The 24,689-nt window shown below is 38.9% G+C and overlaps 1 protein-coding gene across 1 annotated transcript; it reads right to left on the bottom strand.

Moving 5' to 3' along the window:
- Positions 1-603: 603 nt before the first annotated feature.
- Positions 604-20,324, bottom strand: slc35a2 (solute carrier family 35 member 2). Its single transcript, XM_036579342.1, has 5 exons — positions 20,025-20,324; positions 14,855-15,037; positions 13,746-13,897; positions 12,780-13,486; positions 604-1,609 (listed from the first exon to the last, which is right to left on the bottom strand). The coding sequence occupies exons 1-5, from the start codon at positions 20,095-20,097 to the stop codon at positions 1,582-1,584; spliced, it is 1,143 nt and encodes a 380-aa protein (XP_036435235.1). The 5' UTR covers positions 20,098-20,324; the 3' UTR covers positions 604-1,581.
- Positions 20,325-24,689: the final 4,365 nt, after the last annotated feature.

Consider the following 24,689-nt stretch of genomic DNA (forward strand, 5'->3'; position numbering starts at 1 on the left):
ATCCAGCATCCATCTGTAAAAGGGATTCGCGTCTGCTAAACTCGGTTCTCCTTTTTTTGGAGATTCTTTTGGTCCAAAATAAAATGTTAAAGCTCCACTGGGCCTCGTGGGTGAAAGGTTCAGCTCTGTGAAAACAGCTAACCTACATTAGCGGGTGTTGCACGCCAGGCGTGACAAGAAGAAAGTTGATATTTCAAAATAAAAGACAATTAAGATTAATTATCACTATGAATTATTACGAAGATTCTATTAAGAAAAATTAATGTAATAATAGTTATTAAATAACATCTATTTAATCTAAGAACTTATATATATTATCATATAGGAAAGGATAAACAAATTCACAAATTCATACCATAAGTAATTGTATATTTCAGCATATACAGTGGCACTTGAAAGACACAGATTAATAAGAGTCTTGATTAAAATTAGACTGTCAGAGTGAGATTATTTAATGGGAATCTCTCTAGTATTAAACAATCTGCGATGTAACACAGAGACTAGGCTTAATCCTTTAGCTAAACCCCTCATGAACACCATAAAGAGAAACACCATATTGTCAAAGGCTTGAAATGTTTATTAAATATATATGTTTTTGTTCAATGCTTGTAATCATGCGAAACGATTCAACCTATTAGCACCATCTCTAAACTTATCATAACAATATAAACATGGTAAAATTCTTCCAGGGTGTCAGTGTAGCGAGTATCCTGCAGAGGGCGCCAATGAGAACGTCATATAAATACAACATACACTTTAATTTCACACTTAAAAATGTCAAATTCTTTGCCTTTTGATAACGGAGTGACTAAATGGAGCCTCCACTGCACCAAATGTAAATTTTAGTGTATGAAAAAGCATAATATATATAAACAAATGTGCTCTGATAGCAAAAAAGTTAAGGCACATTTTGAAGGCAATTTCAAGCTTAGTGTTAAAAGAGCACTTGGAAAAAATCTAGTAAGCTATAAAAAAAATCTAGTTAGCCATTTTCCTTAAATGCTTTCTATAATATTAACAAATAATATGACGAAGATATAAAAATATAAAGTAAACAATGCCAAGTACCTCAGAACAAATGTGTTAATCATTTGAGTGTGTTAAAAAAAATAATAATCCAGAAAATACACTGAGGAAACAAACTACTCATAAACCTCATAGACAGAAATGTAAACAAAGAAAATGCATATGTGTTTTTGTACTAGCATCCAGGTTTTAAAGTATTAATATTAAAATCAGTTTTCAATGACTTCATGGCCTGGATATTCCCAGACAGACCAGTTGTTTGGCTAAAGAAAAAAACATACAGTCTAATGAGGAAAAGGACAATGAAGTTTAAGCCATACAGTAAATGGTCTCAGCAAAGAACCACTTCAATTTGAAACACAATCACAGTCGTCCAGTAAAATATTCTGTGTTATGATTAGCGTTAGAAAAATAAAATATTCCTGGTTATAAACTGAATACTGTTATTACATGAAGGCACTTTTCTTTTCACTTTACTCCTTTTCCCTCCTTTGGTCCTGAGGCGCGTTCTTGCTTCTTGCTCTCTGCTCATTTCTTGTGGAAGTGTTTCACAGTTTAGCTTCCTTTCTCCTTCTCTGAGGTCCTACAATACAATGACAAAAATAAACCCAGACACAGTTAATTCACCTCAGAAAACAATACGCACTGCCTGGCAATGCTGTACTCATCACAGCAACTGATATGAACACATTAAAATCAGAGTTATGAAGTTATTTGGCATGAAATTTAAATACATGTGCTTTTGCATTTCCTGTCAAATGCTGTAGTTCCATAAAACTTACCATATTTGCAGTTTGCTTACATTTTAATGAAGGTCTTTGTTGTTTCCTCTATATCTGTGTGTGTGTATATATATACACCGATCAGGCATAACATTATGACTTGTTTCTATGCTCAGTGTCCATTTTATCAGCTCCACTTTCTATATAGGTGCACTTTGTAGTTCTACAAATACAGACTGTAGTCCATCTGTCTCTCTGTATACTTTGTTAGCCCCCTTTTACCCTGTTCTTCAGTGGTCAGGACCCCCATGGACCCTCACAGAGAAGATACTATTTGGGTGGTGGATCATTCTCAGCACTGCAGTAACACCGATGTTGTGCTGGTCTGGAGTGTGGAGTTTTTAAACACTGTGTCCACTCACTGTCCACTCTATTAGACACTCCTACCTTGTCAGTCCACCTTGCAGATGTATAGTCAGAGACGATAGCTCATCTGCTGCTGCACAGTTTGTGTTGGTCATCCTCTAGTCCTTCATCAGTGGTCACAAGACGCTGCTCACAGGACGCTGTTGGCTGGATATTTTTGGTTGGTGGACTATTCTCAGTCCAGCAGTGACACTGAGGTGTTTAAAAACTCCAGCAACACTGCTGTGTCTGATCCACTCAGACCAGCGCAACACACACTAACACACCACCACGACGTCAGTGTTACTGCAGTGCTGAGAATGATCCACCACCCAAATAGTACCTGCTCTTTGAGGGTCCATGGGGGTCCTGACCACTGAAGAACAGGGTAAAAGGGGGCTAACAAAGTATGCAGAGAAACAGATGGACTACAGTCTGTAACTGTAGAACTACAAAGTGCACCTATATAGTAAGTGGAGCTGATAAAATGGACACTGAGTGTAGAAACAAGGAGGTGGTCATAACGTTATGCCTTATCGGTGTATGACACCCACTCATATATATTGTCTTACGTATTTACTGTTCTGTATATTTATTGTCTGATGTATTTATTGTGTATTCTGCACTCGTTTCACACTGTTGTGTATCTGCACTCTGTGTAGTCCTGTGTAAAGTGCTGCTGTTGTGTTTGGGGGTCCAGAAGAATGACATTTTGTTCCAATGTACACAACTCACATTGACATACAGTTGTAGGCAAAAGTTTGGGCACTCCTGGTCAAATTACGTTTTGTTTTTTTTTTCTCTAAGTGGAAGCATCTAGGAGCAACAACAGCTCAGCCAAGAAGTGGTAGATCATGCAAACTCACAGAACTCACAGAAAATCTTGTCTCCACTTTTGTTGTTTTTCAGTATTTAACATAATTAAAAAAGACCTGTTGCCTTTTACGTTGAGTGTAAATTTCATGATGAATGGACCAAAAGAAATGGCCCAAAATGAGTTGGAAAAAAGTCTGGTTCCATTGACATACATTAAAAGTATGTTTTTTCCTTCTCCTGTAAAGTTATTATTTTGGAGAGATGAGGATTTTGTTCCGACAGCAGTCATATAAATATATATATGTCATTAGAATAGGGATGTCTGTTCTGTCTGATACAAATCTTTCTAGTGTGCTTTCTGAAATGCAGCTGATTCTATTAACACATAATTGAACACTGATGTGTTACCTGCCAACATTTATTCATTGTAGTATAAATGCCAGTCAGAAATAACACCACATCACCTTCAAACACATGCAGGCATTCAATCACAGCGCTGTAGCTTGAGAAAAGAACACCGGCAGCAGAAAAGATCAGTACAGCTGAGCGGGTTAATCCTGTTTGTGCACTTTTCGAAGGAATACTTAGAAATTCAAGAAGAAAATTTGGTCTGAATGGAAATTCCTTATTTAAGGTTTAATTCAGAGATTTTCTGGTGTTCTCATGTTAAATAAACAAATAAATAAACAGTTGTCTTTTTTTGCCAGCTTTAATCATTTTACCTCTAATCTGACAGGTTCTTCTGAACTCCTCAGATTATACTGATATGAAGCTGTATTAAAAGAGCACCCAGGAGTTTGTCAATCTAATCTCTAGTTGCAGCATCTGTTTCTGTATGTTTCCTTGTACTTTGAACTGAAACATTGTTAATTCAAATAACACTGATAACAGAGGCTCACTAGCAGCTGCTTTGGCACTTGCCCATTGGCTTCTACAAACCTCAAGTCCAAAAAAGTTATGGACTGTGAGTAAAATGCTAATGCTAATGCTAAAGTCAATTCTGTTTGACATGTTGAATTGTAAACTGTACAAAAACATTATATGTAATGTTTCACCTTATGACCTTGGTTGTTTTTTTGTAAATATAAGCTGATTTCAAATATGATGCCAGCAACATGTGCCCAAACACTGGGTATAGGAGCATGTTTACAACTTTGTTACACCACCTTTCCTTTTAACAGTATTTAATAATAATAATAATTTGGGGACTGATTCAGTTTTGAAAGAAGATTTTTTTGCAATTTGTTTATACAAGTTTTCAACTGTACAGGGCCTTTGCTGTTGTGTTTTGTGCTTTGTAATGCACCACGTTTTCAAAGGGAGACAGATCACAGGAAGAGGCCAGTCACTCACTCTCTGATTGCGCAGCCATGCTGTTGTTATGTGTGCAGTGTGGGTTGGTGTGTTGAAATAAGCAAGGATGTCCCTGAAAAATACTAGATGGCAGCATATGTTGCTCCAATATGTATATATATCGTTACCCCCCATCTCTCGATACCATGACAGACCCTGCCTTTGTAACTTTATGCTGGTAACAATCTGGTCATTTTTTCTTTCTTCTTTGTTTCCATAAACAATCTGAAAGTTTGCCTCGTTAGACTACAAAACATATTTTCACTGTGCATTTCAGATGAGCTTGAGCCCAGAGAAGTCGGTGGTGTTTCTGGACATTGTTAACATGTTATCATTCTGTAATATTCAGTACATAAAAAATATTTTATGTCACATCAGACCTGCATATGTACAAATATTTACACATCTTTTTAGCTCCTTATTATTCTTTCTTATTCTTTATCCTACTTATTCTATTTTTCTTTTATTTGTTTCTTAGTTAAATACTTGTTAATAGTCTGTGTGCTTGTCTGGTCTGTTCAGTATGTCACGTCATACATGTGTGCACTCACCAAGACAAATTCCTTCTATGTGTAACATACTTGCCGAAATAAAGTGATTGATTTGGTTTCTGCTGTGCATAGAATGGTTTTACTTCCATTTGTGCAGTTTTTTTCAGTCTTTAATCTGGAGGTCCACTGACCAGTACACTTTATCTCAATAAAGGGCTATTAACGAGCTGATTAGCTGGATCAGGTGTGTTGTGAGCAGAGAAAAGCAAAAAGTGCAGGGCAGTGTTGAAGACCAGGGTTGAGAAAAACTGCATTAGTGGATGCAACAACTTTACATTGACAATAGTTTGTCAAAGCATTCTCAAACCCATATGGTGATCACAGAAGCATATTAGTTTTCAATGCAGTGCTGTCTGAGGGGTTAAATGTCATGGGCATTCAGTTGTGGTTTTCAGCCTTGCCCTTTACGCACAGGTTTTTTTTAATTCTCTGAATATCTTGATGATCTGCACAGTAGAGGGTGAAATACCTAGAACATCTAGCACATCCATGCATTTACATGTTGAGGAACATCGGGCCTCATTCACCAACCGCTCTTAAGAAGAAATTTCTTCCTAAAAACCACTTGCACAGTTTTCACAAAATTTCTGACAGACATTCACCAGTGTTTTCTTATTTGGGATTTGTTCTTAGGTAAGAACAGAATCTACACACACTTAAGAGCACAAAAGTGAGAACAGTCCTGTGGTTTAAGAGCATATCAAGAATCTGACATAGACCTTTTGTTGAGACCTTTCTTGAGAACAACTCTAAGAAATAATCTATTGGTGAATGAGGCCCAGTGTTCTTAAATTGCTGGATTATTCACTGACGCATGGCACAGCATCTCAACTCAGTCTAGGTCATTAAGGACAAGGCCTTTCCTGGATGCTCCTTTTCTACTCAAGCAAGACTGCATCACCTGTTTGATGTTTTTGAACATGACATTTCTAGTCTTAAAGTTTAGTCATGAACTATTTTGAAAATGCTGCAGGCATCTTTTTCAGAAAGAGCCTGTATTTACAAAAACAATGAAGCTGATATGGTAAATTTATTAAATATGTCTTTGTATAGTTTTCATTTAAATACAGGTTAAAGTAAAATTACAAATGACTGCTTTTCGTTTTTCAATTTATTTTACATACCGTCCCAAGTTTTTATTAGAACTGAGGTTTGTCTTGTATGTTTTAAGTTAACAAGTTTTCAACATGTACATCAAAATGAGTGTCTGTTGTAATCAGCTTTACTCTACAGAAGCACCAGAAAAAGATTATGAAGAAAAACAGTGGAGAGCTGCTTTAATTTGTGTAGACTAGCCATGAAGACACAATAACTTTTGAGGCTCAGATAACAAAACAGGACGTGATCACTATTTGATGTTTATTGTCGGCCTCAAGAAAGAGGCCACTAAGAGAAATGAAGCCAGCAAAGGCTGTTTATCATCTTTTCACAGAGTATTTACAAACCCATCATAGTGCCAGAGTCATAGAGGAGAAACAGAGGTTACTTAACAGGTCTTGTATTAATCTTTTCCACAGAATCTCAAACTGAACTGTGTGCAGTTTTGAAAGTAAACAAAAAAGGGACAGAAACTGTAACTGGACATTTGTGATATGTACACATGCACAGTCAGTGTTAGTCAAAACACAAGAGAGGCAGATGCTGTTTTTATCAGGGTGACAAAAGGAGGAGATATTCACCACATTCCCAAAACCCAAAGGAATACGGGTGCAAGCCTAGTGTCCATGATAAAACACTAGTACATTCTCGTAACCATATCCTGACACGCTAAAGCTGTGTGCTAGACTGCAACCTTCATAACAATCTTCCACTGGCGTCAATGAAAGGTTTGCATGAAGGTTAGCGTTCTACATATTGTCACTGTTAGAACAAAACCTCATGTCTCCGTAATGGCAACTTTACTATTTTTCAAAAGTTTGGAATCACTGTTTTCAAGTATATAAATGCAGTTTTGCTGCAGCTTCAATATGTTGCTAATATTTATAATAAAGTTTCAAGCATTTTCATTGGTGAACAGAGCTGTAGATAATTCAGTAATAACTGAGAAAGCTGTACAGCATCAAGAATGAACTTCCAATAAAATTAATATCAAGGATGTCTAATATTCAAAAAGAGGTGACCAAATCTCGCTGATCTAACAGGCATTCATAGTTATTTTACAGATAATTACTTTATTATTTAACATTTACCATTTTACCCCAAAATACTTTGTGTATAAATCAGCAGTTTGGTGTCTAGTTTATAATATTTTAATCTATGCTGTACAAGTTATTATTAAACAAGTTATTACTATATGACACGTGATTGCAAACTTTTGAATGATAGTAGATGTTAATGTCATTAATTTTGTACTAAGTAATTTTGGACCACTGTCTTTCAGTCCATTTGTTATACAAATGTTAATACAATATAAAGGGCTGGTGTTTTCAAGTGGTGTGAAAAAATAAAACAAGAAAAGGGAGAATGAGGTTTGATATGAAAATGACAATATGCACACCGGGCCAGATTCACTAAGGCAATAAAAATGCTACTGCAGAAAAAAAATGGCACCATGACTAGAACTGTGCATCACATACATTCACATGCAAAGGTCTGAACACCCCTGCACAGTCATATTAAACACTGATTTTCTGAGTGAAAACAGGCATATTCAAGCTGGACTAGTTTTAGCTGGAGAGCTGCTACAATCTGAGTGATTCCTGACAAGATCTGTGATTTTAATCCAATGCAAATTGGCCATGTCTGTAGTTTCTGCTAAGTAATAATTCTGGCGCAAATTACTTTCTATAATCTGTCAAACTCAGAGCTCCTTCAGTAATTGTAGCTCTGTTTGAATGCAACTCTTCATAATGTAATAATAGGACCAGGCAATAGACATCAGCATCTTTGTTTATTGGCAATGAAGAGACAAGGCTAACCACTCAAACAGAGCTCAACTTCACACTGTTCGTTTATCCTCAAGTTCAAAACAGAACCAGTGACTAATCTACAAAAATTTTGACAATGGGCTGATTATAAGGAGAATAAAAACTAAATTAGGTACTTCTTACAAGGCAGTGTGATTTCTGTCCTGCTGCGCAACATTTGCTAAGTTGAATGAGGCCACTTTACAAGCCTGATGCTATTCTATCTACTATTACCTGGTTCATTTTTGTTGTTTGTTTGGAACTGTTTAACTCTAAACTCAACAGTCAAATTAATTTCAGCCTGGGCTTTCTGGGGTAATTTGGGGAAACTACACAGATACATTATGCAATATGAATTGGCCAGTCGGATCCCTTACAAATTACTTTACTGGACCTCCTCTAATAAAACTAATCCAGCTCGAATAGGGCTTTAGTTAAAACATCCTTTACAGGGAGCAACTTACATACGAGCATTGTTCTGAAAAATTTACTGCAGTTTCTATTTATTTGCTCAAGAGATTGGGGGAAAAAAACAACTTGTGCAAAGGCTACATTTTATGTTTTATTATTTTTTTGCCAATAGATTAATTTCAGCAAATGTGATGTGCAGAAGTGTGTTCTCTGTAGAGGACATGTTGAACTTATTTTCACTCAAAAAATCAACAAAATATGTAAATCGACCAGGGGTGCCAAAACTTCTGTATACAACTGTATGTCTTACATTACGTAGCATTTCAAGTCAACATCAGGGTCAACTTCGTTGGTCTTCACAGAAAATGCTGCCCATATGTAGTTCATTTGCAGTGCATAATACATAGGACAGCTGTAGACATTAGCTTATGGTCTTAGTGAATCAGGGCTTTAGTGTCAGAATGGCTTTAGTGAATATTCTCATCCCTGAAAATCCAATCAAGCACACCCAAACATTCACTTTAGCTGCCTGAAGACACTGGCTCTTTTGTCACTGATAGGACCTCCAACGGATACAAGGATAAAAGAATCAATAAAAAATAAAAAATAAAATAAAATCCAGTGAACTACCACCTCATTACCTTTCCTCCTCAGCAATCAATAAACTCATCTGGGCCCAAAAAAAAAACAACATTCCTCCAAAAACAAAAACCAGAAAACGATACAAGAATCAGTTCCAAAGAATAATATTTTGCTTAAATAATAAAAAGAAAAATCACAGAATGTCCTTCTAATGTGTAAAAAGCAGCCTTGTGCCCAGGGAAGTCTCCATGATTTATATGCTGTAAACCTTCAAAATGATAATAAAACCACCCCTTTACTCTTTGCACTTATCCCCGACCCCTTTAAATGCTCATCCTTCATTAGTCACCAACGGTCACCATGTGCTCTGGCGAATATACATTAAGTGCACCCAAAATTATAACATTCATGAGATATACTCAAGTGTACATCTCCAATGGTTTTTCCATCTCCACAAACCTTGCTTTTTTTTAAAAATACCTAATGAAAGAAGAATTTTGGCATATTTGTATCAAATATTTGCAGCAAAAAAAAAATATACAATATGTAACATGACTGAAACATCAAATCAAAATAATTAGGATATAATAATTTTATATTATTTACATTTGTAAAACTTGACATTGGTTACTATACAGTCACAAGTGCATTGAAAAAGGCACAGTGTTAACCTTTTTTTTTCTTTTCTTAGCACTGGTGAAAAAAAAAATCTACCCCCCTGCTCATATTCACACACACAGACACATTCACACATACATGTTCGTTATGTTAGATGCCATGTTGGTGGGATAGAACCGGGTTAGTCAGCGCTAACTAGGGGTCCACCGATACCTTTTTCAGAAGGTCAATGCAAATAATAATAATAATAATAATAATAATAATAATAAATCATCATCTTTAATTTTCAATATAGGCCAGTATCAATTACAGACTGATAAAGTGATTAAGATGTTGCTCTGAATGCCATTAGGATATAGGTCTATCTAGAAATCATTACATCATGTTCCAATTTACACTCATAAATTTAATGAAGATACAACAGACTCTCATAATAGGAGTGAATGTTTTAGCTAGGGATGCAAATGAACTGGTTAACCGATAAACAATTGATCGGTTAAATATATGTCATTTTAAGTTTATTTTTGTTTCTAGTAAACTACAGTTCCTGTTTGAACAGGGGGTCTATCATTCAAGTTGAGGAACATTTTTGAACTATACATAGAAGGGCGCAATAGGCAACTGGTTCCACCTACTAAAAAAACTAAAACTAGTGATGTTTGTAATTATTTTTCCCAGAGGACGACAGCACAACTTCAACGGTGTGCCATTTCAAAAGTAACCATCCGCAAGCAATAAGACAACTAAACATGGGTGTGCAACATCATAAAGACGGACAGGGTGGATGGTGATGGCTTTCGAGGGCTACTGAGGTACAGTGAGTTTTAACTTGAGCTAGTAATGAGTGATAAATGTAACTTCTGAATACAGAAGTTTCAGCAGCCCATCATTACATATTCCAGTCGTTTCATTTTCTTTAGTTTTTTTGTCATATATTGATACACATTATAGTTGCCAGCCCCTCAGTTTTTACACAATTTTGATTCTGTGAAGAGTACTGGTGAACCCCTAGTCCAGTCAGAAATGTACTGTAAGTGCAGAGGCTGAGTGTATGTACACTTGAAAGACTGAGAAACATTCCAGACAGTTCATTAGAAAGACCCACAGAGCAGCTCACCAATCAAATTATAAGGATCAAGGATCATGAAAGTTTCTACTGTATCCAGCTCAAGTCCAGTGGGGTGGGGAGAAAGAAAGGGGGAAAATGCAGAGTTTGAATAAATTTCCAGAATGTCAAATTAAGATGAGGTCAGAGCTCATATGAGCCCACTCTGGGGTATTTAATTATGTGGATTATCTGGTCACAGGTGGCCAGAGAACTGCAGAGTTTAATGCTTTCCCTGCTTCAACACAGATGATCATTAAACAGGTCTGCTAAAGCAGGCGAAGCACTATGTAGACAAGATCTGAATAAGAAGACTGTGGATGTCAATGAATTATTAGGCCATAATTTGATTATTTAAGGCCGATAAAAGTATTTTCATACTAAATTGCCTGACAAAATCAGAATTTCCCACAAGTCACTATGTTTCAGACTGAGTTCTGCACAGTAATTACAAACTTACTGCCACAATGTAACCATATGCAAATCAATTTACAGTGACTTCAGTCATGGTGTTATTAGAAACCATTACTGCAAAAAAAAACATTGTATCAGAAAGAGCAGCCAATGAATTCTCAAAAGCACTTTGCTACCTATAATTTTGGCACTTAAACTGCTCATTTAACTAGACATTGTGTTTCTTGCTAGCATCTTAGGGAAGCTGCTACAAATGAACACAAGCAGCTAGTAGGGATGCACAAATCAGAATCAGCAGGAATCAAAATGACATATGTTGTAGAATAATTATGCATTACTCGTTGTGCTAAGTTGCCAGTTGCCTCTTACTTTTGGTGCTGCACTGTATTTGATTCACAGTTTTTAAAAAGCCACCAATTTTTTTCATTTGAGCTGCACTATGTAAGATTTTTTTTGTTTAAAATTGAAAGTAGCATGACTGACTCAGAAGGAAACACACCAAAATATGGGGTTTGTGTGCTGCTGCGGGTCGCTATGTAAAGCGTGAAATGGTAATATCAAAGGCACGAGCGTCAGGTCGGATTTTGCGGGAGTTCTTCAGACTGTGTCGTAAGTCTTTATGTATCAACATCAGACGCACAGCCTAAAAAAAAGTCTGGCTCAATGTTTGGGGTCTCAAATGCAAAATAAGACATCATTCACCAAGTTTTGACTGAGTTCTCTTTCAATACTCTTTCAACGCCCTCGCAATCATCAAGGTCATCTGGTCAGAGAACGGGTCCGAAGCACAATATACATTATAAAATGTTCTTCCGCACATTTTGTGCAATTACACATTTCTACTAGAGAGGTTTCCAAATGCATAAATCTTACATAGTGTAGCTTTAAATAGCAAAGTTTGGTCCACTAAAGAGGAAATGTTATTCATGTTGCAAGTTTGGCAGAAAGTACAGGAAATGTGCGAGTGTGTTTGATGTGTTCATTTAGCCCTCACAGTGTGAGCTTCAGGTGGGAAACTAAAGTCCTATAAAAGTCGGCCAAGAAATTCTGCCATCAGCCAACACAGCAGTAAAGAAATCGGAACCGGCCATAAAAATCTATGATCAGTGCATCCCCAGTAGCTAGGACATTTTTTAGTATTTGGTTGGCCTTGGATAAACAGAAGTGAAAAGAACTGTCCTGATGACTGCTTACTTCCAGTGTGCCCAGTTTATGTCTTTTTCTTAAGAAGAGAATGGTGTTTAAGGCATATAGCAGAAACAATGAAGATGTACCAAACTGATATCTCACTGTGATATTGTATACACACAAAAAGCCAGCTACCTCTGTCCAGACTTTGTGCTTTTCAGAAATTATAAGCTAAAATCTTCAAGGCGTAAAAAGTCTGATGGCCAAGACGCGCCCAACCCATTTCCTGGATAGCTACACCACTGCAGAGTTCAGTTCCCAACACACCTGTTCCAGTTAATTAAAGTTTTGAAGAGTATCTGAAAATTAGAGCGTGTGCGACACTCAGCACAGGCTGGAACTGAACTTAGCAGGAGGGCAATTCTCCAGGAGCAGAAGATAAAGCCCAAGTCATTCAGTTCAACCTTGTGTAGTAACCTGCTTTCAGCATGACTGTATGCATACTGACAACCCAGCCCACAGCTCAATAGACTCTTCTTCACAAGCGAAAAAAAGACAGCAGGTAGTTGAAAAACCACCCCCAAAGCAGCGGAAAGAGAAGAACTAGGGTAAAATTAGAATCAGGGTGACAAACCAATGAGGGATTACTGGAAAAGAAAGTTGTGAACGATGAGAAAGAAGCATATGGGGGGAGACGCAGAAGGAAAAACCTTGCAGATAGGCTCATTTCACCAGCACTGACTTTGGAAGGAATTCATCCGTCTCTGAATCTCCGGCCCTGTTGTTGTGGTTTGAAGAGGACAGCGAGGACCTGGTGCTGGACGATGGCGCTGCAGATTTGGGCAGGCTGTACATGTACACGGCTCCTATGACTAGTCCAGCACCCACTGTGAAGAGTAGGTCCACATGGAACCCGAAGAGGTAGATGGACATGACTGTGGACACGATGATGGAGAAGGAGGTGGCAAAGCCTTTCAGGATGTTGTCCGCATACTTCACCACCACAGCTACCAGCAGGCCCCCGAAGGCCTGGTTGAAGATCACACCCCACACCATGGGCGTGTAACCAAAGAGGAAGCCCTTTTCAGCAATGGCGGCACCATCGTTCCACCACAGGCCCAGCAGGCCCAGCAGAGTGCCGAAAATGCCCAGCTGTACGTTCCTGAGCCAAACCGAGGCTGAACTGCCCTTCAGGATCTTCTCAAAGTAAACACCAGCGAAGCCTGAGGACAGGCATGACACCACCACTGCCACCAGGCCTTTGGCGTAGTTCTGGTTAGCAGAGGAGCCTATAGCCTCCTTCTGCTTGCTTCCATCTTGCTCCACCTGGACAATGGCCACGCCAGCAAAGAGGAGCAGCAAGGAGACCCACTGCACCCGGGACAGGCTCTTTCGCAGCATCAGCACTGAGAACAACGCTGTGGTCAGGATCTTTAGCTGGTATGTCACCTACAGAAAGAGAGTACACGTGTGGGGGACGTTGTAGAGACAACTAGAGAAGATCAACAATTACATCATTGTAGAGAGAGACAGAAAGAGATAGAGAGAGGAAAAGAAAGAAAATGAGAGAGGGAAAGAAAGAACACAAAGGAAAAATCAAGACAAAAGACGGAGAAAGAAAGAAAGAAAATAAGACATAGGGGAAAAAAGAATAGAAAGAAAACAAGAAAGAAAGAAAGAAAGAAAAGATGGTCAGTGGGTTCCTCACCTGGAAAGTGGCTGCTGGTAAATTTGAGATGGCCACGTATTGCAGGTTGTTCTGTAAGGTGTAGATGAGTGATGGAATTGCTAACTTCAGTGTGTCCCAATACTGGACCACTATAGAGTCAAACAGCAACACCACAAACTCCTTCACATTCCCTACATTCACAGACAGAAAGAGACACAATCCAGCACACAATCCATTATTTACTTATTTATTATTTCACATCATTAAATCAGTACAGAGATATTTAACATTCGCTCTGTAGCTGGAAAAATCAGCTAACAGAGAACTGACTTAAACATGCTCCACCCACAAGTACATTAACATATGTCAACTGCTGCAGTGTTGGATGAACTTCCTGCCCAACTTACTGAGAAACTGCTGAACATGACTTCCTGTAAGAGATTTGCTTTGCGTCTGTATGAGAGGTCACAGTGTTGAGATAGACTGGATGGTTTTTTTATAACCTGACAAATGTTGACATTGTATTAAACTTGCTGGTGTTGCTTCTGCCCTGCCTAGTTGCAATTAGCTACAACATAGTTTGGTAGTATAGTTCGGTGGCATAGCATTTTAAACAGGAAACTCAATGTTACGCAGCAACTCTACACAGAATGTGCTATAATTTCTGTATAGGTGTTTTGTAGGGATGCAACCGACATTGGAATTCTGGTCCTATTCTGATATCTGGTACAGGAACATGTCTAAATCTATCTGGATTACCATTACAAAGAAATAAAACATTTACTTCTATTTGGTTGCAAACGGAGTACAATGAATTAAAGGCAGACATTTTAGCACAATAGCTCAGTGTCACCTAAATATTCTGCTCTTCCAGATTACAATAAATATTTAATCAAATATCAGTTCAAAATATCAGTCAAATCTAAACATCGGTCATATTTTTTAAGCAATTCTCTGTTGATAGCATTTTTATTCCGATATTATCATGCATCACTAGATTTTGGTCAATGTTCTTAAAACTTGTCTAACCGGGCAAGTCAACCCAGATTTCTGTGGGTAGAGCACGAATAGATTAACTTACTCAAGTGACTCAGTGACTGAGTGATAAGGAAGTGAGCAAGACTTTCAACGCGGTAAGGACAACATACCTTTCCTCTGAAACAGGATGAGAACGAGGCAGGTGAAGACTTTCAGGACCTCCGCCATAACCACAGCAGATGTGGCGAAGAAACGGTCACCCGGCAACGTCCGCACGTAGCGGATGCTGAGGATGAGCGAGGCATTCTGGATCACCAGAATCGCTAAACTGATGTACTTCAGCTTCTTGTTGGCTGTTGACAAACACAAACAATGAGTAGAAAAAGTTTAAACTATTTTGCAAAATACATCATGTGTTGTGTTCATGGACCACATTATGAAATAGAAGCACAAAGTGAAGGCAAAACTGCAAAGAACTGATCTTTAAAGGGGAATACACCATATTCTTCAAAAATTTTAGAATAATTAAATAGCTAAGACAGGGGTGTCCAATCTTATCTGCAAAGATCCGGTATGGCTGCAGGTTTTCATTGCAACAAAACAGGAGCACACAGGCTCAGTTGTTTGAAGACTGAGAGTGACGGATTAACCGAGTAAAATCAGGTGTGCTCTTCTTGCCTGGAACGAAAACATGCACCCACACCAGTCCTTTGTGGATAAGATTGGACACCTCCAGTGTGTTCTGATGTGAAACGCTCTGCTCTAGGGAAACTTACTGAGAGAACTGCTCACAGTGGTGGTGATAGGAACCAGATGTCAAACATTTAATCCCTCTAAAACAGGAGTGCCCAATCCTGGTCCCGAAGATCTGCAGAGTTTAGTTCCAACCCTAATGTAACACACCTGATCCAAGCAATCAAGGCCTTCAGGGGCATCTGACTTTACGAGCCAGGTGTGTTGCATCTGAACTCTCCATGGTGGTAGATCTCCAGGACCAGGACTGAGCACCCCTGCTCTACAAGCTTGATCACACAAAGTTATTACAAGGAATGGTTATGATGAATACACTGCCTGATCAGACATTGTTCTACAGTAGTCTCGAGTGTGGGAATGTATCCATTCATGGTGGAAAAGTACATGCAGGCTGTTCTAAGGTAAAATAGTTTCGAGTTTAGAAAAACTTTAGAAATTTAGAAACATCAGTGGAACTCCCCTTTAAAGTAGTGGACAAACAGAAGTCTGGACATATGCCTGGACTGGTACAAAGAAGCACTATGAGGTGGCTGTAGTGAGAGAATGAACACTATGCTAACTGCTGGGATGGCCTTCAACAACCTCAAACACTTTTAATCCATTGTTAGACAGCAGGACATTATATATAGGTAAACTTTATCGAACACCTTTAAAAGTCTAAAGCACTATCTATTTAACTTGTATGTTAGCAAACTGCACTTGTCTCACAGTCTCAACATAAGATCTAAGAAATCAAGGATATGAGAGATCAGTTTGTCCTGGTCTGGACCGAAGGCACACCTACTGCTGTTGGCACTTAGGAAAATGTTTGCCTGCTCCACCTTGGCAACACCCCAGTTACGCAACAACAAACAGTCCATTCATGCTCTCAGTGACGCCATTCAGTCCACCCACCCCCACTCATTAATACTCACACTGTAGGGCAGTACGACTGTATACTGTAGGAAAAACATTAATGAAGAAAACAATTGTCTAAAACTATTGCTGATCATAATCTGGATCAACAATAGGAAAAAAATTAAACAATATCTTCTTACTGGGACACAATTTAAATATAACCTACGACTATTTGAATGTTACATCATCCAAACTTGGGTCTCCTAAAACATTACAATGGTAAAATAATCTATTAGCAAATGTTAAACAGTTTTCAACTAGGGGTGGGCACTGTGCAAGAAATATATCAATACTTGAAGATACTTGAAGAAATTCAAATCCCAATAGCTGTTATTTTAATTATAACTTCGTTCAACACTGTCTTAAGTTGTAGGTGCAGAAATTTTAATGGCGCATAGCTTTTGAACTGGCGGTCTGGCACCCTAAAGCAATATTACAATGTTATAGCAATATTAAAATTGCAATCACAATACTAGTCTGAGACATTACAATTTGATATTTTCCCCAAATTATTCAGCCCTAACTTGAAGACATTCTGAAGATACACAATGCTTAGTTTCAGTTTGAAAACAAAGAAAAAGACAAAAAGAACCTGCAGTGCCATGTTTAAAAAACACTCTCAAAAACTTTAACAATTTTTATTTTATTTATATAATCGAATAATCAGTGACTAATTTTGCTCTTTTTGTAATGAACCATGCAACTGTTCAGTGTTCTTTAAGTGCTGATGATAAGCCCAGAGAAGTGTACTGTGTAGAGGTGACACAATACTGCTCTTTATTGGCCGATAACGATGCTAGGGCTGCAAAAAGGAACATTCTGATAGTTGATTATCATGTGAATTAACTGATAATCACCTTTAAGTGTGAGAAGCTGTGACAATGATATGTTTGGCATTGTTCTGACAAACTGAGGTACTATTTGACCACCTAAATTACCCTCACAGGGGGTTAAAAAACAAAAAAAAACAAAAAACAGTGTCACACTGGCATCATTTACCCAATTCAACAATTGTGTGCTAGTCAACTAGACGAGTTATGCGTGAAAAGGTTTGCAGAATGAGCAGATGTATTTTAAGCTCATTAACCAGTGCTATGTAGTCTGCTAGCTAATGCAGGTAACGCTAACAGGATAAGCTTCTGAATGTTCAACAGATTTTGAAGTAGCTGCTAAATCCTTCTAATTAACATAAACTAAAATGGCTTAAAACAGTGTTTCTCAACCCTGGTCCTGGACGCTCACTGTCCTGCACATTTTAGTGCTTTTCCTGCTTTAACACAACCACTTTAACTCAATAATGAGCTGTAAATCAGGTTGGGTCAGGTGTGTAGGAAGCAGGGGAAACAGTAAAACCTAAAAGGCAGTGGCCTCCCGGACCAGGATTGGGAAACACTGGCTTAGAACATCCTAGTCATCATCCTATCGTTAATGATGCAACATGATGAGTTTTAGTAATGTTTGTAAGGGGAACAGTAGCGCAATATGACAAACCACCTAGAGTGCAAACTCCTCATCCTCAGAGAGTAGTTTATCCTTCATTTCAAGGAAATACTCGCAGATTATAGTCCTTTTTCTTTCGAAATCTGCTCACATAGGTATGACACTGTAAGTGAACTGCTGCCCTCTTAAGGGAATGACTCAGTCTAGGCTGGATGTCACTTTGAAAATGTATTTGAAAATTGGAAACGTTGATTTTTTTTTATTATTGTCGAAATTACAGATAATCACGAATAATTGTTTCAGCCTTAAACTATATCTACATTGAAACCATTAGTGTTGATCCAATACTTCATATTGAGAACTACTATGTTTTAAAGCTATTTTCAGTTGAATCACCTTACTTAAGATGATTACCTAAGTAGGCTATCAGGCTCAAAATACTCTAAAAAACACTCTACTGACTCCACAGGCAGAAGTACACAGCTAACAACACCACACACTGTGAGGGAGTGCTTTGTTATAGGATTCATATTTTCCCCCCTTCTATATCCAATCCCACATTTTCTGCTTGTATCTAGCTGATACCCGATACCCGATATCGGATTGATGCAGCCTCTTGTGTTGTGACATAAAGATGGACAATACGATGTTATCATTATTGTGATACGCAAGTCACAATAATGTCACAGCATGATTTTCTGAGCATATTGTGGATATCCTCAGTACTTAAAAACACAGAGCAACTGCATGTTTGATTACAAAGAAAGCATAATTGGTCCTGTTTAATATCCTGTTTTATATCTCCCACCTCGAACTTTGAACATGATACTACCTCTATTATCTTGCAGTTGACATATGATACATGAGACACTGACTGGGCAAACAGCCTCTTTACATGCCTTTCTGTATTGTCCCCATTGAGAACAGGGCAATGAGACTGAAGGCATTTGATACATCATTGGGGCATAGATAATGGCACAGGTTTGACAATAGGCTGAGGTGTGGAAAGGTATATATTTGCTTCAAGCTGAAATCCTGCTCCCCTGGAAAGGGAGTGTATGTGTCAAAGTGTCAAATGGCAGGAGTAAAAATATGGAGGTACCACACAGATTGGATTACTGCTAATTAGGGCTGAGTATCAAAATTCAATTCAACTTATATATCAGATCTCAATACCAAGGTAGTCTTATTAGAATCAGTAAGCCAACAAGCCTGTTACTAAAATCAGTAATAGGTGTTACATCAATATAGAAATGCAACGTCTTCAACACATCATTTTTAAGCACTTAGAAGAAAGTATCAAAAAGCTGTTTAAGAACTGATATTAAAGTGAAAGTATCAGTGTCCAGAACATTTGAACAACACTCTGCCCCACTGATGGCTCACGTGTAACAGATAATCTTCCTAGTTTACACTAAAGAGCTTTCAGAATTCAAACACAACACATTCCAGGTGCCGTCCACGTCAGCACCTGGTGTCCTACAGGTATGACCACTTCAGCCATGACCATTAAAAAGTCCATTATCTCACTGTTATAGCACACATCCCTTCAATAACCTTCTTCTATACTGAATCCCAATATAACCTAAACACATTTGTTTTAGCAGAGCTCTGTTAAGCAGGTCAGTAGCGAGTCTTTGCATATTAATGAGACTCGTCAATCCCATCAGTCAAGATCTAATCTTCCTTCTTACATTTGGCCATAGAGGAGCACTCTTAAAAAGATGCTATATAGAACCACGAACATGCAAAGAACTATTAGCATAAAGGTAAAGGTTCTTCAGATTGATGGAAAATGTGTTGTACATGGCTCTACACAGAATGAAAAAGTTCTGCTGTTACGATGTCAAGCTTGTAACAATACAAGAACCCTTTCTGGTGCTATAAAGAACCGTTTTCAAAACGGTTCTGTATAGAGCCAAGCCATACACAACATATCCTCCATCAATATGAAGAACGATTTCCCCAGCCAAAGAACCACTTAAGCATGTAAATTGTTCTTTGCGTGTTCAATGTTCTGTACAGAACCACTGTCTTCACTGAAAAACCATCTTTTTTAAAAGCACACTAGGTAACTACAGACACTCTGGAACCTGCAGAACCTGTCAGGTAAGCTCAGCTCTGCCCTGGCCTGGCTTTGCTTCAATTAAACAGAAAGAATGACCGTTTAGCACTGTTAGCTAACTGGGATGCCTCTGAGCAGACATTACGACCCTGTGGTTCTACCAAACAACACTGAGCCGACCTTACCTTCGCTCTGTCTGCGAGAGGGAAGCTTGTCTTCACCGCCTCCCGAGCCGGGACTCTGGCTGCCCGCTGCCATGCTGGCATTGACGGTTACGACTTAGCTAGCACCGCGCTAACACCTCACAACTACCTCCAGCGAGCAAGCGTCGCTTTTTCTTCACGAACTCTAAGCTACAGGCTGACTAAACGAACCTAAACGTTGTCATTTCGTGGCTTTAAAAGGCTAAATGCCCCATAACAGTCCAAGAAGTCCAAACAGCCCCACAGCGCTACCGCGTCGACGTCCACAGCAGCTCTACTACACCTTCCTAACATCCTTACAACCCAGCAAAGGACCGTTTACCGCCATCTGTTGGTCCGGGTGAGCGTTAAAGGGGAACGCCACCGATTTTTCAAAATTTGTTTTTGTGTAAAATGCTTTGCTGGGGAGAAACTTTCTATTTTCTACTCTTTTCTGATTTCTTTACACTGGTGATGATAAGAACCAGGGGTCGCGATCCCTGCAACACAATTGTAGCCACTTTATTTACTATCCAAACCATCACCGAACCTACAGTGCTGTGAGAAATATTTGCCCCTTCCCAATTTCTTCTATTTTTGCATATCTGTCACGCTTGAATGTTTCAGATCATCGAACTGCTTTTGATATTAGACAATGACAACCTAGGTAAACACACAATGATTTTTAAACGAGGATTTAATTTACTGAGGGAAAAATTCTGGTCAGCCTTACCTGGCCATATGTGAAAAAGTAATCAAGTCAAGTCAAATCAGCTTTATTGTCAATACTACAATATGTACAGGACATACAGAGTATTGAAATTGCGTTACTCTCAGACCCCATGGTGTAGCAATAACATTAAATAGAAAGTAAACAGGGAAAGTGTGAATTTAAATAGACATTAAAAAACACTAAACACTCATCGTAAAATAAACACTAATTGTAGAAAAATAGAATAATAAAAAATAAATAAATATAGAAGGTCCTGAAATTAACACTAAAGTGACACTTTTTGTAAATCGCTCTGGATAAGAGCGTCTGCTAAATGATGTACATGTAAATGTAAATGTAAATAAGGCACAAACAGATTAAGGTCTGTGGGTATAAATAGTGCAAATATAAACAGTAGTGCAATTAGAATGAGTTTATGGAGCTGTTAAAGAGATGAGTGCATAACAGAAAGTGATGGGTGCGTAACATTCCCTGGGAATGTCAGAGTTCAGTATTGGGGAGTGGGGGTCAGGAACCTGTGTTTGGGTCCGAACTCTGTGTGTGTGGGGGGCAGAAGGGGGGGGGGCAAAGTAGGGAGAGAGTTCAGCATCCTGACAGCCTGGTGGATGAAGCTGTCATCCAGTCTGCTGGTCCTGGTCCAGTGGAGGGAGGTGCCAACGATCTTCTCAGCTGCTCTCACGATGCGCTGGAGTGTCTTGCGGCAGGACGCGGTGCAGGCGCCATACCACACGGTGATGCAGCTGGTCAGGACGCTCTCGATGGTACCTCTGTAGAAGGTGCACATGATGGGGGCTGGGGCTCTGGCTCTTCTCAGTTTGCGGAGGAAGTAGAGGCGCTGATGAGCCCTTCTGGCCAGTGATGCTGTGTTGTTGGCCCAAGAGAGGTCCTCTGTGACGTGCATGCCCAGGAACTTGGTGCTGTTCACCCTCTCCACAGCAGCACCGTTGATGGTCAAAGGAGCATGCTGGGTGCACGTTCTCCTGAAGTCCACAACAATCTCCTTCGTCTTCTCAATGTTCATATGGAGATTGTTGTGTCTACACCACAAGGCCAGGCAGCTCACCTCGCTCCTGTAGTTTGTCTCATCGTTGTTGCTGATGAGACCCACCACAGTCGTGTCGTCCACGAACTTGATGAAGAGGTTGGAGCTGTGCGACGGTGTGCAGTCGTGGGACATCAGAGTGAATAAGAGGGGGCTCAGTACACATCCTTGGGGGGCTCCCGTGTTCAGTGTGGTGGTGCGGGATGTGTTGTTGCCGGCCCGTACTGCCTGTGGTCTCCCAGTCAGGAAGTCTAACAGCCAGTTGTGCAGTGAAGTGTTCAGCCCCAGCCTGTCCAGTTTGAGAACGAGCTGCTGGGGGATGATGGTGTTAAATGCGGAGCTGAAATCTATGAAAAGCATGAGTCTTTTTTTGTCCAGATGTGTGAGGGCTGAGTGGAGGGCGATGGAGATGGCATCATTAACAGAGCGATTAGGCCGATATGCAAACTGGAAGGGGTCCAGGGAGGGGGAAGGACAGACTTGATGTGTTGCATGACCAGCCGTTTGAAGCACTTCATGAGGATGGGAGTGAGTGCAACTGGACGGTAGTCATTGAAACAGGAGGGTGACACTTTCTTCAGGACAGGGATGATGGTGGTGGCTTTCAGGCATGTGGGGACAACAGCCTGACTCAGCGAGATGTTAAAGATATCTGTAAAGACATCTGTGAGCTCCCCAGCACAGTCCCTCAGTACACGACTGGGTATGTTGTCAGGACCAGGAGCTTTCCGAACGTTGATCCTGCTGAATGATCTCCTCACACTGACTGGGCACAGCGTCAGCACCTGGTCTCCAGGAGGGGGTGGGATCTTCTGTGCAGGCATGTTGTTGTCTGTCTCAAACCGGGCGAAGAAGTTGTTAAGCTCATTCAGCAGAGAGGTGGAGCTGCCCTTTAGCTACTAAATCAACGAGTTAACCAAATTCAATTGACTGTTGGGTTCAATTTCACTATCCACACCCAGGCATGATGACTGCCAGACCTGTTGAACCTGAACATCACTTAAATATAACCTGTCTGCCAATGTGAAGCAGGCTAGCAGCTAAAACAAAATTAAGATTTTGGAGTGATTGAGTCAAAGTCCTGACTTGAATCACATCTCAAGACCTTAAATGGTCAGTTCACGCTCGAAAAACCCTCCTATGTAGCCAAATTAAAACAATTCTGCAAAGATGAGTGGGCCGAAGTTCCTCCACAATGATGTAAAAGACTCAGGTTCTCGCAATTGTTTGATTGCAGTTGTTACTGCCAAAGGTGCCACAACTAGTTATTAGGGGGGCAATTCCTTTTGTATATTTTTTATCTTTATCTTCAGTAGATGAAATAATCATTTAAAAGCTGCATTTTCTGTTTACTCGCATTGTCTTTATCTGATATTAAAATTAGTTAAGGCATCTGAAAGATTTAAGTGTGACAAATTAGTAAAAATGGACGTTTCTTCCAACGGTCAGGACCCCCAGAGGACCAACAAGGCAGCCAATGCGGTAATATTATAATCAAAGTTCTCAGGACTTGGTCCCAGACAATGAGAACTACAAATGCTAATGCAGTTTCATACAGACTGCTGAAGATAGCCCAGAATATTGGCTATCAACTAAAAAGTTGCTGTACAATACTAAAAATTAGGAGGTGATTTTTGTAGTGCATCATTTTTTGTTGATTTTCTCTGTGAAAAAAAAGTTTACACATCTTCTACAGGGAACAACTTAAATATGACATTTCCTGCTAATTTTACTAGACAGTTATTTGCTGAGTGTTATTTGCTGAGTTTAACATTATAAGTACAGAAAACATAAAAGGTGCTATAACTTTTGCACAGGCCACATTTTATGTTTTATTATTTTCCCAATATGTTAAAGTATCAAATGGACAGTAATTCTGCATGATTATTTTCACTTAGAAAAACTGAAAACTTTTAGCAAAAATACATACATACATAAATAAATAAATACATAAATAAATAAATAAATAAATAAAATAAAATAAAATAATTTAACTAACAAAATAACAGACAGTAAAAAAAAACAAAAAAAAACTTGCTCCAACATTCAAGTAGCCTGTGATGATATGCACATAGATCTAAAATGTGCATAATATCACAGGCTATTTCGATGTTGGGTCTAGCCGACTTTTATTTTGGAATTTGTGACATTAATTTGATTTGTGAAGATTTAGTTTAGAATTCAGAATTAGTTTGAATCTACAATCCAGCAAAAAATTTCATTTGCTACAAACTCCTCCTAATGGATGATCTGTATAGCTGTTTCAGTAGTAGTTTTGTCTGTACTTTAGTGGTCCCTAAAATTGCACGTGTATGTGAAGCTTTTTAATGATGTCATCTAAATGATGTCATTTAACTTAAAAACATTTAACATTTAACATGAAAACAACATCACAGTGCTGTCATAGTTCAGGCTAAACCACTCAGGGGCCAGGCACAACAAACGCACACCAGGGGGCGCTGCAATGAAAAATAAAAAATAAGTTCATCTCAAAGGAAAGGGGGAAGAGGGGTTATGACACAAAATAAAAATATACACAAGAAATATTGGTTAAATAATGTAAGTATATACAATATATTTTGATAATTTATACAAAAACAACAAAGTTGGAGCATGCTCCAAGTTTTCACAGCCTTCTTTTTGCAGGAGGTGGATAAGGTTTTTCATTTAACTCAATATATTTTAGAAAATGGCAAAAGAGAGTTTAATTTTAGCACCTTACACTGTATATGTATACAATACTACTCCAGCCATGAGCTTATGAAGTGTCCCATTTCTCAGTTTGGCATTCAAAGTGTGCCCTCTATGCACCCTTTGGTGAGGACCACATTGATGCAGGCCAAAGTCCTTATAGTACTGTCCTTAAAGTCCTTTGTAAAGTGCAGACCCAGGG

The sequence above is a fragment of the Colossoma macropomum genome, unplaced genomic scaffold (genome assembly GCF_904425465.1).
Source record: "Colossoma macropomum unplaced genomic scaffold, Colossoma_macropomum, whole genome shotgun sequence".
NCBI lineage: Eukaryota > Metazoa > Chordata > Actinopteri > Characiformes > Serrasalmidae > Colossoma > Colossoma macropomum.